Source organism: Gambusia affinis, linkage group LG06 (assembly GCF_019740435.1).
Source record: "Gambusia affinis linkage group LG06, SWU_Gaff_1.0, whole genome shotgun sequence".
NCBI classification, from domain to species: domain Eukaryota; kingdom Metazoa; phylum Chordata; class Actinopteri; order Cyprinodontiformes; family Poeciliidae; genus Gambusia; species Gambusia affinis.
This window is the reverse complement of record NC_057873.1, coordinates 14,490,927-14,504,524: the sequence shown is the minus strand read 5'-3', so window position 1 is coordinate 14,504,524 and position 13,598 is coordinate 14,490,927. Positions and strand designations below refer to the sequence as shown.

At 38.4% G+C, this 13,598-nt stretch overlaps 2 protein-coding genes across 2 annotated transcripts in view; both read right to left on the bottom strand.

Annotated features, from left to right (window-relative positions):
- Window positions 1–203, bottom strand: part of vaspb (vasodilator stimulated phosphoprotein b) — a 31,336-nt gene extending 31,133 nt beyond the window's left edge. The window contains exon 1 of the mRNA XM_044119524.1: window positions 123–203. The gene's annotated coding sequence lies outside the window, so the exon portion shown is untranslated. The remainder of the gene's footprint in view (window positions 1–122) is intronic.
- An 8,428-nt stretch (window positions 204–8,631) lies between these two features.
- Window positions 8,632–11,848, bottom strand: snrpd2 (small nuclear ribonucleoprotein D2 polypeptide). Its single transcript, XM_044119523.1, has 3 exons — window positions 11,710–11,848; window positions 9,708–9,887; window positions 8,632–9,013 (listed from the first exon to the last, which is right to left on the bottom strand). Coding segments are annotated over exons 1-3 (357 nt in total). The 5' UTR covers window positions 11,712–11,848; the 3' UTR covers window positions 8,632–8,838.
- Between the last annotated feature and the right edge of the window lie 1,750 nt (window positions 11,849–13,598).

The following is a 13,598-nucleotide window of genomic DNA, read 5'->3' as shown; positions in this document are numbered from 1 at the left end:
GGGAAAAATAAAGAAGTGAAGCTGAGAAAATAGTGGTTGAACAGAAAGCTTCAGTTCCTCTTCTCCCACTTTCAGGTGTATTTATGTTTGCAGCTGCGCTAAGTAAGGTTGAAATGATATACCTCCGCGGGGCTCTTTTTCGTTCAGTCCGCGGCGCCGTCGGGTCACGGCCCTGCAGTGTTAATTCACGGGAGTCTGGCCCAACCCGCCAGCTTCAAAGTAATCCCAGGACGCATTCAAGTGTGCTTCGTAAAATTCCTTTTCACGAATCGCGAATTTAAACTGGGTTTTAGTTAGTTTGGTAGATCTGAGTTATCTTTAAAACAAATTTGATGTGCTAATGCAGGTGCAGCTAACTAAACTAGAATGTCATCGAAGTAATAATTTATTTCAGCAATTCAAATAAAAAAGTCAAACTCATATAGATTTATTACACACGTGTATGTGTATCTTCTGTATGATTTACATCTAAAAAAAAAAAAAAAAACACCCCACGTTTTTCAGAAAATAAGAATATTACGTAAAGCCAGAGAATATATTTTTAATACAGAAAAGATAGCCTAATATATTCAAGGACAAATCTCTGAGTGATGCCCTCCACAATCAGGGAAAATTTCTATTAGAATCTCAAATGCTTGAGTTTCAATGTGACGTTTCCATCTTTGGTGATGATTCGAGGAACTATATCATCTGATGATTTTGGTTCAACGTACTTTAGGAAGTCCTGAGTCAGCACAGCCATCTACCAGCACTTTGCAGAGCCAATGCTTTCCTCCACTAAACTTTATAGCGATGCTGAGTTCCTTTTCTAGCTGGCCTTTGCTGATGTCCACACTACCAAAACTACGAATACTTGTTTTAAAGGAAATGGCCTCACTGTGCCTGACTTTTAACTCCACAGAGAATTGAATCAACCAGGGGCACAGATAGGCCTCTCGCAAAAAGCAATAAATCAATTAATTGCATGATCAATTAAAACAAGCTCAATATTTTCCATTTGCATGATTTATTGTGTTTCTCATTTTTCTCTCCCCTTCTATAAAACTGAATGACAAAAGTCTCGAGTTTGGTGCACTAGTCTCAACTAGAACTAGCCCTTTTTTGGAAGGACAGTTTTGCTTACAGAGCCTTCATAATTCTTTTTATTTGTTGTTTTGTTTATTTATGTTGGATATTTAAAATAACTTCCAGTTCCAGTGTTAAAAGCTCATTAGAATTTAAAGTTAAATGATATTTGCGAATGTGTTCTTTCATTATTATGCCAATACTATTATATTACCAGTACTTGAAAATGGTATCAAAACAACACTATTATCGTTTATCTTCCAGCAAAATTTGTTATTGTGACAGGCCTACCATTTCTGAAAAGAGCTGAAGACCACTGCTGAAGTTGTTTTTGCATTTGTTAACTTGACTTGTGTGACAATAGTGGCCTCTCCAGGGCCCCCTATTGGTTTTGGGGATTTGAGTTGCTGGTTGATTTTGCTTATGTCTTGTGCTGTGCATAATATGGTGTTTTAAAATGAGAGCAATAATATCTTCCACATAAAAATCTTAAAACAGCACAGTTCCTAATCTGTGTTATTCTTTATGTTTTCCAACCTTGATGACATATAACATTTTTGGTTTAGTATATATACTGTCATGATTTCTAGAATTTATGGTGAAATTAGTCTTATGCATACAAAAATAGCAACTATTGGTCAGCACAGTTTTAAATGTTATAGTACAAGTCTGTTGCTTCAATGTGACAATGGTCGTTAAAAAAGTTTTATTTATGTACCTTAACCTCACACTGAGTCAACTACAGCTGTGTCGACCATCCTTACTTCCTGTAAATAGTAATGTTACTTTATTACAAGTACCCTTTAATTAATGGCACAAGAAAAGTATCAACAGTCTCAATTGTCACAATTCCTTCACAAATGGGCACCCCATATTCCAGTAGCACATGAAGGCATCATTACATGAGAGGCTGGTCCATTATAAACACTGCACATCACCCTACTGGCTGTTTGTGTAACTTCAAGTTCATCTTAAATATTCTACAGAAATGCTATCTGGTAGGAATAGTTGTCGAATAAAAACATGATCTCAGTTTGATATATAAACTAAGAAAATTAAAAGCCTTTTAAATATATTAGGGTATGTGAAAACAAAGATGTCAGCAATGAATAAAATAGTATTCCTGACCCAGTCCTCTGTGTTGAGATAATGCCTGTTGATAATTGAAGTGAAAAAAAATGTGAAAGGAATGTATTACGTGTGTGGCATGTGCAAACAAACTGGAAGCTAATATGGCCAGTTTCACTAAAGGCACACTCTAAGACATACAAGCTTAAGCAACTCCTGGTATTTTTAAAAAAAGCCATATGTCCCCTGTTAGCTGAGCCAAGAATTTCAAACAAACCCCCAGCCGTTGTGTGAGTCTCTGCTCCCATGTGTGGATGTGTTTGTGTGATTTGTGGTGGCCCAGACTCAACAAGTTGGTTCTCTTCCCAGAAAGTGGCCTGTAAAGAATCAGAAGCAGTCACACAGTAAGCTGAGGTTTCTCCTGAGCTCCTCCCTTTTTGCCACAGTTTTATTTCCACGATTTGACGTCAGTTGGTCAGTTTTGTCTGCAGGATGTGGAGGAATGTCAGCACATGATCAAAACTGGTACATTAAGAATTTATCAAAGCTTGGCTATTAAAGTTCACCTCTGTACCTTTATTGATCTGATATTTTTGGAAAGGCTGTTACAAACTACACTTTAATTTACATTAGAAAGAGAGTACAGTGCGTTCCCGAGCCAGTGTATCACCAAGAAAATACAAATAATTGAACCTCAACTAAAGAAATAAAGCTCAGTCTGGATTTGCATTAATCAGCATAAGCCCAGAATAAAAGGACAGTAGTTTTTCCTGACAGTACAGTCCCTTGCAAAAGTTTAACAGCCCTTGAACTTTTCAGATTTCCAGATTCACAATTGGACTTTTACAGGACTATTTTAAAACATGTATAAGTTTTTGATCTACTGTGTCATTGTTAAAAAATTTTTTATTGAAGCTCTGGCTATACAGTATATGTAGGAAACTTTGTCATGATGCAAGATGTCATATTTTAAATCTTGCAGCTCCATAAAGGGTTCTTCCATAATTGTTTTCTACTTATACTTCAATCTGTCTCTGCTGAAGAAGACACTGTCCTCTCATTGCAAATATTTGATGTAACTTCTAGACAGCTTGTGGCAAATAGGACTTTTCCTTCATACATTTCAACAATGGCACACCCGAGCTGTGGATCTCTGTAGCTCCTCCAGAGCTCTTGGCTGCTTCACTGTTTAAAGCTCCCCCCATCCATAAACTGAATCTAATATGCCCGGTTTCATTGGGTACACTCCAAGATAGACTCGTCCAGCCTTTCAGTTTTGCTGGCCACATCTTGGTAGGTCTCAAGTAAGGCCATATTCTTTTTATTTTCAGATCAAGCACAGTTCTGTAACCTGCAACTGAGACATTCAAAGCTTGGGACCTTTTTCTGTAGCCTAGTCTATCTTCAAATTTCTGTGCAATAAAAAACAACAAAGAGGTAAGAGGCACTCCACCTAAGATCTATTAGCCAGGAGAGCAAATAAAAGAAGAAAGTGTTACTTTTCCTTCCTATGATTGGTGTGAAGGGTGTAAGTATCGTTGAGCTCCGCACATTACATTTACATTCCAGTAGGTGGCACCACAGCCTAACAGAGCATGTTGAAGACACTGTGGCTAAATGTCTGGAAAATTAGAACAGCAAATTTAGAACTAAATAAACAAATATTCATATTGGAAATCTGAAACTGCATTTCACCCATAAAACATTTTGCATGGAATAAAATAAATATTGACCCGAAATGAATATTAACAAAAATTAAACAAGTTACAGTATACTTGAGTATATACAGGTAAATACAGTATGAGTCAAAAAAATAACATTAGTGCCATATCATAAATGCCATATCATAAATAATTTGGGGAATTTAGTGTGTATTTTTTGCAAAACTTTTTTAGGCTTAGCAGGTATGACCAAAACCAAGTAATTTCACTGGGCAGATATGTTATTCTGAATTTTGATACAAAGATTTAGATTTCTTATAAATAAAGAAAATGTACTGTGTATTTGACTGCAGTATTGCTTGGTAACTGAATAGATACATTTAGTATTTCTATATTTAAAGCCCACATGTACTGTACACAAATTTCAGTATTAACATATGACTGTTTTATTTTATTTTTTTTATAATTTTGGTTTTTGCTATAAATATGCATTCTCCTAAAAAGTGGGATTTAATAGGCAAACATGGGCCTTAGTTAATTATGTCTTTGGCCTGGTATATCATCAGTAATTCATAGTTAATTGGTCAAACAGCCAGAATAAGACCAGCAACAAGACAAGAACAGATGATCTGATTCTTGTTTCACCCTCTCTCTCAGGTGCAGGGGTGTTTGTTTGGAGACCAGTTCTGGGGGTTCACACCCCTGATCCCTGTCATTTATTTTGTTGCTCTGCGTCTGTGCACTTTATTGTGATGAATGAACACAGTGTTTATGTTTGCCGAACTGACACCTCCTTCTTCCGCCGGCCCCTCCACCTGGCCCGTCGGCCCTGACACCCGGACCATAGCTCTGCTTGAAAACAAACTGTGACGGCTGCTCCGGTTACAGGAGCCCGATCGATGCACTGCCGGGTGTCGCGTTGCTCGAAGGGATGAGTATCGCTGCATGGCCGATCGCTATCATAATCACACTTCCCCTCTGTTATCGCTTACCTACTGAATAAAACATCTGCCTTCCTGCCTGTGGATCACCCAAAATCTGGAGGGATGACGGCTTCTTCTTTGAGTGTCTTTGAGATGAGTGAGGTAACTTGAGGAAAGTGGACAATGATACCCAACAAATTAGGTCCCTAAAGTTGTTTTTATCACCGGCATCTCCAAATAGACCCGACCAGCTTTCGACAGGGTTTGTCTCAGGATGCTGAAGCTTCACGTTTCATTGTCAAGATGTGTCATTTGACCCAAAACAACTTTTAGATGTCCAGTTTTTGATAAAGTCACTCAAAAAGGTGCCTCTCATCGACTGAGCTCAGCCAACATTTGGACCGCGTGCATAAAGTAGTGATAAATTTAAATAAAAGGATTTAAAGCACAACTCTATCGTTGATTGTATTTTTCTGAAGAGTTGTTTCCTTTGTTTTTAAGTTTTCTGATTGTTTTGTTTCTCTGACTCTAAATTCTGCCAAGTGTTTCCTCCTTCCTAAGTGTTAATTTTTCTTTTCCTTTTCATATTTCTGAACATTCATGTAGATAATTTGACCACGTGTTTATGCTCCTTTTGAGTCAATATGCACCCTTTACTTTGATCTTGTTTCCATGTTTTGCTTTATTGTGTTTTTTGGACTTGTGCTACAATAGCAGTAACACACAGGCCCAGACGTTGTGCAACAAGGCATAGTACATTTTATAGCATTTTCTCATTAAGAGCAACAGACATTTGAGGTGTTCTTGTGCTATTTTACACAAGTAAAGAACAGTGTTTTATCATTTATGGATTTCCTCTATTTTGGGTACAGTTTTGATGATGGTTTTATTTCTTAAGTGAAAATATCTCTGCAGATCATTCTGGTGTGTGAAAAAGTATTTTCACCTTTTGTTAAAGGATTTATTATCTATAGCAACTTATCCATGCAGGCTCTTGGGGCTGGTGCATGTCTTCAGCAGTCACTGGGTGACAGACAGGGGACATCCTGGACAGGAGTCCAAGGCAGGGCAACACAGAGACAAACATAAAAAAAAAACATACACACACTCCTCAGGAAAATGCAGAGAGGCCAATTCACCTGATATACATATTTTTTGAAGAGAATCAAACTACCTCCAGAGAACCCACACATGCATGGAGAGAACATACATACAACATGCAGCAAGATCCCAGACTGGGATTTCATTTCAGCATCTTCTTACTGTGAGGCAATGTTAACATCTCCACCAGTATAAAGATCATCTTTTGCAGTAATTAATGTTTCCAGAAGGCTGAGTTTTGTTTCAGTGGTCACAATCTGGCCTGATTACTATTTGGGCTGTAGAGCCAAGAAACCCCTTGCTCAGAAACTTTCTGACAACATGAGCAATCTCTACCACATCATCACATTACGCATCAGCATCCCCTAACATCTGGTATTAAACTAAAACTACAGAAAAAAGAACTGCAGCACATCCATCTCTGAAGAGCTAATAGAAAAATGTTTAGGAGTGGCCTATTTAAGGTTTCGCTAGTCACTCCTTTGACCACTAGATGTTTGCCAGCTTGAGGGTTTCTTGATCTCCCTAATTTGGTGAAGTTACAGCTAGCACTAGCACCAAACACAACATACACGAGATCAGGATGAGTCGGTTTTTATAATCATCTCTACAGGTGCCAACTAGACAACTGATTAAGCTGAAGCTGGAAAGTCTGGACTACTCTGGACCACTGTCTGGACTAATGTGGGCACTGCTCAGGTCCAATTTATGTTTTGACCCTCTCCATTTCAAGAACAAGGGTATAAATGACTGAAATAAAATTCTTTCAGAGCGGTGGCTGGACTCAGCCTTGTATACAAGTTAAAGAGGTCCATCATCAGGTAGAGCTGCTGTTTCTCCTAATTGGATTGAGATGATTTGACTGTCGGATGGGAATGCCTTCTCTACTTCTCTGTTTGCAGGTTTTCTAGGAGAGCCCTCACTAGACCCAAAAATCTGCTGGAAGAACTGCATATGAGTTATAGTCTCTCTGGAGAAAATGATGTCTGGGTTTCCCTCCTGGACCTGCTGCCACCTAACCTTGAATAATTGGATGATGATGGATGGATGGTCTATTTTAAGATTTATTTTCAGCTCATGTTTTAGTATCAGGTGTTCTGACATTCTCGTGGTCTGCCTTCATTAAGTCTACATTCCAACAACATATCTCTAAGGAAAATAGGTTTGGATCGCTCTTTTTAGCTGACTCAATGTTAAATGTGGATGGACAAATTTAATTCTAAAAGTACTCAGATTTTTCTAGCTGGACACTTAAAAAAACAAAGCAATATTTTCCCCCAAACTACGAAGTTCCAAAATGTTAAGCACTTTTTTCAGGATGTTTCAGGATGCAAATAATTTTGCTCCATTTTTGCATATTATATGGCATTAAAACAATTAAGCCAGCATTCGTTCTCCAGTTCTATGAGTATATTTGTTGATCGTAAACAATATCTGTTTTGTGGCTTCCACAATACTTGTGAAAATTCCACATTAGTCTCATATTTACCAACTTTCCTTGGGCAACATATGCAACAACTTGTTCCCCAGCTCATGCTACATGATCTCCTAAAATGCCAAAGACTTGCCGTGAGCATAACCTCAACAGACAGTCATGTGGGTTCAACGCATTTGAATCTAGGGCTCAGACTGGCTCTACTAATGCAGTCCTCCCTCTGGCAGGCCTCACCTGGATGCTGTAAATCAGATAGGATAGATTGCTCACACACATGTGTGTGAACCTGTAGAGGTTAGCACTCTACAGGTGCTAACCTCATGGGCACCCCAGTAATGTATGGGTAAAAGATCTGCAAAAAGCTGAAAAAAACCAACTTGATGTAATTGTTAGAAACAAATACACTGATTGTGGACACATCCATCCATTTTCTAATCACCCTTGTCCCTAATGGGGTCGGGAGGGTTGCTGGTGCCTATCCCCAGCTAACGTTCTGGGCAAGAGGCGGGGTTCACCCTGGACAGGTCGCCAGCAACCCCAGGGCAACACAGAAACATACAGGACAAACAACCATTCACACACACACTCACACCTAGGGAGAATTTACAGAGACCAATCAACCTGACAGTCATGTTTTTGAACTGTGGGAGGAAGCCGGAGAACCCGGAAAGAACCCACGCATGCACAGGGAGAACATGCAAACTCCATGCAGAAAGACCCCGGGCCGGGAATCGAACCCAGGACCTTCTTGTTGCAAGGCAACAGCTCTACCAACTGCGCCACTGTGCAGCCCCATTGTGGACACATATAGGTCCTAAATAAAAGGCCTCCAGATAAAACAGGGCCAACACAAAGACCAATTCAGCAATCAATGCTCAAAAGGTTTAAAATACACGAGCGTTTTATTTATTTACACTCAACCACTGAATCTGAGAGCACCGAAGCGTGGAGGTTAGACGCCAACTGCCAGAGGAGTAAAGTGACACTAGCTGTTGAGCTATTAGGCCAATTAACAAAGTGGTCAAAAGGGGCCGAGGCGGCAGAGGAACAGCCTGAAATGGAGAGATGAGGGTGTGAAGTGACAGTCAGCACATCTGGTCTCATCAATAATGCAGCGGGCCTTTAAACGGCAGTTTGTCGCATGTTGAGCGCTGCAGACTGAAATCAAGCCCGACACCCAAGATGCTGTCAGCGGAGTGAGGAAGAAAATAGGGAGAAGGTGGGTAAGAACCCTGGAGGGGAAAAAATAACTTTTCGCTATTGTTTTAATGCATTTATGTGATGCTATGAACTCTGAAAGAGCAAGGTGACACTTAACTTAAATAAACCCATTTTGATGGAGAAAGAAGAGTCAACTAAAAAGATAAACACCAACAACTTCAGCATTTATCTATTATTTTTATTATCAAAATGAAAAAGACAAATCAAAATAATCAGCACATGCTGCACCTAACCTCTTGAGACACAGTGTTGTCAACACAGGTTTTCTGTCTCAACAGTATCCACAACATCCAACATCAAAAAGGAAAAACAAAAAAGGGTGAAAATATATCAAAACCTTCCTACAGGTGGAACCCTTTAAAGTTCATTTTCCTGTGATGAGAGGATTTCTCAGGACAACAATCACAGAGTCTCCTCTGAGGAACATTTTAGAAATGTAGCGGTCCTTATTGACGGGCTTTGACTTCTTCTTTCCCTTTCCGCTTTTGGGAACCTCAGTCCACATCTCTTTCACGTTCTCCAGCACCATGTTACAATGCCTAAAACGACAGATTAGACGCAGAGTGTAAAGACATCCTCTTCAAAAATTAAGCAAGATTCATAAAATTCAGAATTCATAAAATCCCTACAGTTTAAAGCCTCTTTGCTGAGAGGGCAGAGAAAGCAACAATGTTTGATGTTTTCTTCAGCTAAATAGCATGATATTTAGTCTGTTGCTGCACAATACTGATAAAATGGCAGAAGAAGGCTCTGACATCTTCCCATCACTTACAAGTAATATTAATAGGCATGAAAAACACAAAGAGCTATGGTGTAAAATTAAAGATGCACCACCCATGTACTAAAGCAACTGTAAGGTAGGAGCAGCATGTTAATTAGCACATTGAAATTCCCACAGAAGCAAATAGCCTCATTAATATACAAGCTAATATCAAATTTGTACTCTTCAAAAAAAGGTAAATAACCAAGAGAAATATACATTCTGCACATTAAGCACTTCTAAAGAAAAACTAGAGATTAGATTATGTTCCATAATCTTGTTTAAACAAAGTCTTCAACGGTTATTTACTGGCAGCTTTTCCTCCATTTTTAAATTGGCTTTACGTTGACAAGCTTTTTCTTCACACTCAAACACCTTTATCCCTAGACTTCTGCAGTTCTTGCACAATCCTTAAACATTTTTAAGCAGACACAGTTTGTACCCGGGGGCCTGTTTTGTGAGTCACTGGGTACCTGTCAAAGGCTTTGACTCTTCCAAGCAGTTTCTTGTTGTTGCGACAGTTGATGAGGACCTGAGTATTGTTCTTCACCGACTGGGTGAGCACCGACAGTGGCCCGGTGTTGAACTCTTCCTCCTCACGTTTTTGGAGCTCCTCGGGGGTCATCTCCGATTTGGGCTTTGTTAACAGACTCCTGCAAAGGACAACACACAGTAGTAGCTATTTCAGACCAACTCAGAAAACTTGATATAGTCATGCTTCTCAGGTAGACCTTCATGAAAAACTGATACACCTATAGATTTTATAATATCATAATATTCGTTCAGCATATTTTTAAATGTGCCTAATGCCTAAACACCAAGAGTAACTAATTTGGTAAAATAAAACATACTTTAAAAGGCCCAGCATGGCCAAATCAAAGTCGAAAAGTCAAACCACGGTCATGTGGTGGCAGGACATACGTTTTTACAAACACCCTTCGAGGTCCACAAGACACACCGAGCAGAGTTTCTGTGAAACCCTCCTGCTGCAGTGTATGTCATGGGGTTTTGTCACAGGTGTGGCTTACAACAGTATAATAAACACAGCAGTCATGGCAGAGAGCATCAACTATTATAAGTCCACAAACTCGGAGGTGGAGGAAATAACTGATGAGCTGAAACATTTAATTATATTTTCTGTTAGCAAAAAACAACAGAAAAAGAACAGAATGCGTCAGTGGGACCAGAAACGAGCTGGGGAAGTTCAGTGTTTTGATCCAACAGTACGTACTTCCTCGTGGGCTCAGAGAATTGCTCCTCAAAACTATCCATTCAGCTCTCTAGCTTAAAAAGAGGCTTCTGGAAGTTGAGTAGTTGGGCTGTTTTTTGTGCAAACACACCTATGACCAATCAATTGGCATGCAGAGGGGACCAAAAAGTTCACCAGGGTGACGTGACAAGAAGTGGACGACATGACGCTGAAAACAAAAAATGACCCTGACCATCCCTTTGGCCCCAACAACAATTTGTCCTTTATGATTTTAAAATGCTTTTATTCTCTTAGTTTTGGAAATAGAAAAAAGGACTTTGACATCATGAACCATCGATACACTGTCATTTGCATAGATCACTATAGGGCTGCACAATATCGAAGACAAAAAAATCCACATTTTCTTCTGTTTGCCAATGCGACCTCTGCAACTTTAAGCATTCTGGGAACAATGCTCTACGTCAGGGTTTGGTATCTGCTGCTGACGTGGAACTCTATCCAAATGGATGAATAAACAAATGTTAAGTTTTATTTTCCAAATTCTCACCACTCACAATATTCAGAATATAACACAGAACAAATATTCCTTACAGTTCTCTACGATACTAATCTTACAAAATCTTATATTGTGTTGATATATTTATGAAATATCAGCAGCAATATTTGCCCATTTTCTTCTTTTCTCTCGTTCTCGTGTGCTTCTATCACTGTGTTACCTTTTGCATTTTGGGCAATGTCATTTGTGTCCAGTTTTTACATTATCCCAGAAAATAGGCTTTATAAATGGCTATTTAAAAAAAAAAACATCTCTTAATGTTCAACGTACACAAATTTTATTTCTGACGGTGTTTTATTTTTAAGTTGCTTTTTTGTGTAAAGCAGTTTGTTTTAGCTCTTAAACCTAAAAAATGAACATGAATTCTCTGTCCCTTTCCAGCATTAACTGAGCTTACTACAGGTTGACTGAATAGAGATGTACCGTTCCATTTAGATATATTTACTCTTTGCCTTAATCTGAGTAAAAGATAATGAAATAAAATTCGTTGTACAAGATCAGCCAATTTTATTTACAGTAATAGCTACGTAGATAAGACCTAGCTCACCCAACAACACAACCAGTATTCAGTCGCGCTAACTAGCCTCTGTCCTGAAAAGGCTAACTTCATTAGCATTAGCCTAGCTGCAAGAAGTTACTACTCATAGCAAGTTCTGTTAGAAAAACAATAACATTTTACTAAAGACGACTTGCTATAAATTATACTTACATTATTGATAGACTATAGAGTCAGTCTTTGTAATTAACACACAGCGCTTATCTCCACCGGTAGCTTCGTAACGACAACGATACGGACTGACTCGCGTGTTTGAAGTCACTTCCGGGTTACTTAATACGCGCTCGAAGCTGTTGGTATAACTGCCGGGTTACATACAGCAGATGGCCTCTCTCTCAAACAGAATTCTTCTTCTTCTTCTTTTTTTTTTTTTTTAATTAAACTTTATTTCGTGTATTTCTCACTGGTTCCCGACAAATGTTTTAAAATGTTTCAATAATAATGTGGATGTTCTTCTTATATACTTGGGCTATTTTGAGTTATTAAATAACAGGCGTTGCTTTTTTACACATTAATCGCATATATGATGAAACTAAATTGTTTTTCGACTGGTAACGCTCAAATGTACTTTACTACTACTACTACTGCTACTACTACAAATAATTTCTTTCTTTTGAAAATTACAACAGTGACTTCATTTATTGTAATTTATTCATCAGCCTTGAATTTGAGTACATTTATTTAGCGGAGAACGAATGTAAACTAATAACTAAAGGAGGGAAAAACAAATCACTGTTGTACATTTAATAAGAGTTGAACAAAAAGAAACAAGAATCTTTGACCATTCTGTTTTGCATAGTCAGTGTCATGTGGCTTCTTTCTTATGCTTTCTTCTGTCCTCATTTCACTAGTGTGTTTAGTAGCACAGTTTTGAAGGACTGGTTGAACTCGTTATGTGGTAGCATACAATATTTTCAAGTGTAAATATCCATATTTGGTCAGTTGGATTGACCCTCACTGATTCTAAAGTTTTGAATTCTGGTGTTGTTTGTAGCATTCTCCACGTTTTTTATGTTTTCCGTATGGCTTGTGGCAAACCACAAAATGCCATTTAATGGCTTTTTTAGAACAATGTATTTTTTTGTCACTGTGTAAAAGACAGAGCTAATGTGTTGAGTGCACAACTAATAGTTGTTTGGTGGAAAGATTCTCCCATCTGAGCTGTCAAACTCTGCAACTCCTCCAGAGCCTCTTGGCTACTCTCTGATTACTACTGACCTCATTTCCCAACCTGCCAGTTTTGGTAAGTTCATGATTGTGCCTTAGTTATTTAATTTTCAGATAATGGGTTGAGCAAATTCTTATTAGATGTTGAAAGCTTGGGATATTATTTTCTAAGCTAACCCTGCTTTAACCTTTTCCACAACTTTGTTCCTGACCTGTCCACTGTGCCCCTTGGTCCTCATGATGCTGCTTACCAGTGTTCTCATATAAACCTCCAATATCGTCACAGAACAGCTGGATTTATTTTGAGGTTAAATTGCATGCAGGTAGTCTTTATTAGTCTGAATACATCGGGTAGGACTGGATTTAATTTGTTAGTAAAATAGTGGAGAGGACTGAATACATATTCATGCCAAATCTTTTTAAGTCGTATGAAGGTATTTGCAAGGCACTATATTGTGCCCCATCATGTTAAAAATTATAAAAAGATGTTCAGAATCAAAAGCTGAATTTCTCTATTTTCAGTGGGACATCATGAAATTGCAACAAAAGATGAATTTGACTTTAAGAGATCTTTAGAGAGGGGTTAATAAAAGTGACAAAGATTTCTAAAGTAAAATGTAAGAAAAAACAAATCAGAGTTTGATGCTGAGCTTTAGAGATAAACAAGAATTTGCCCCAAACACTGGGGGCGGGGGGAATAAAAACAATCCAGAGTGAAACAAATACACGACTTTTGTATTACAACATACATTCAGACAGATGACAGAAAATTAATTGAATTTATGTCAGAAGTTTATTTCATCTATTCTCAGGACGATTTCACATACGAAAGAAACTGTTAACTGTTTGTAGCTGGGCAATGTGCCAAACATAAC

What these genes read in the sequence shown, in the direction of transcription:
- snrpd2 (XM_044119523.1), bottom strand. An exon ending in AGAGTCAAAGCCTTTGACAG is followed by an intron (nt 9,014 to 9,707) that starts GTACCCAGTGAC and finishes CTGTCGTTTTAG; the next exon opens with GCATTGTAACATGGTGCTGG.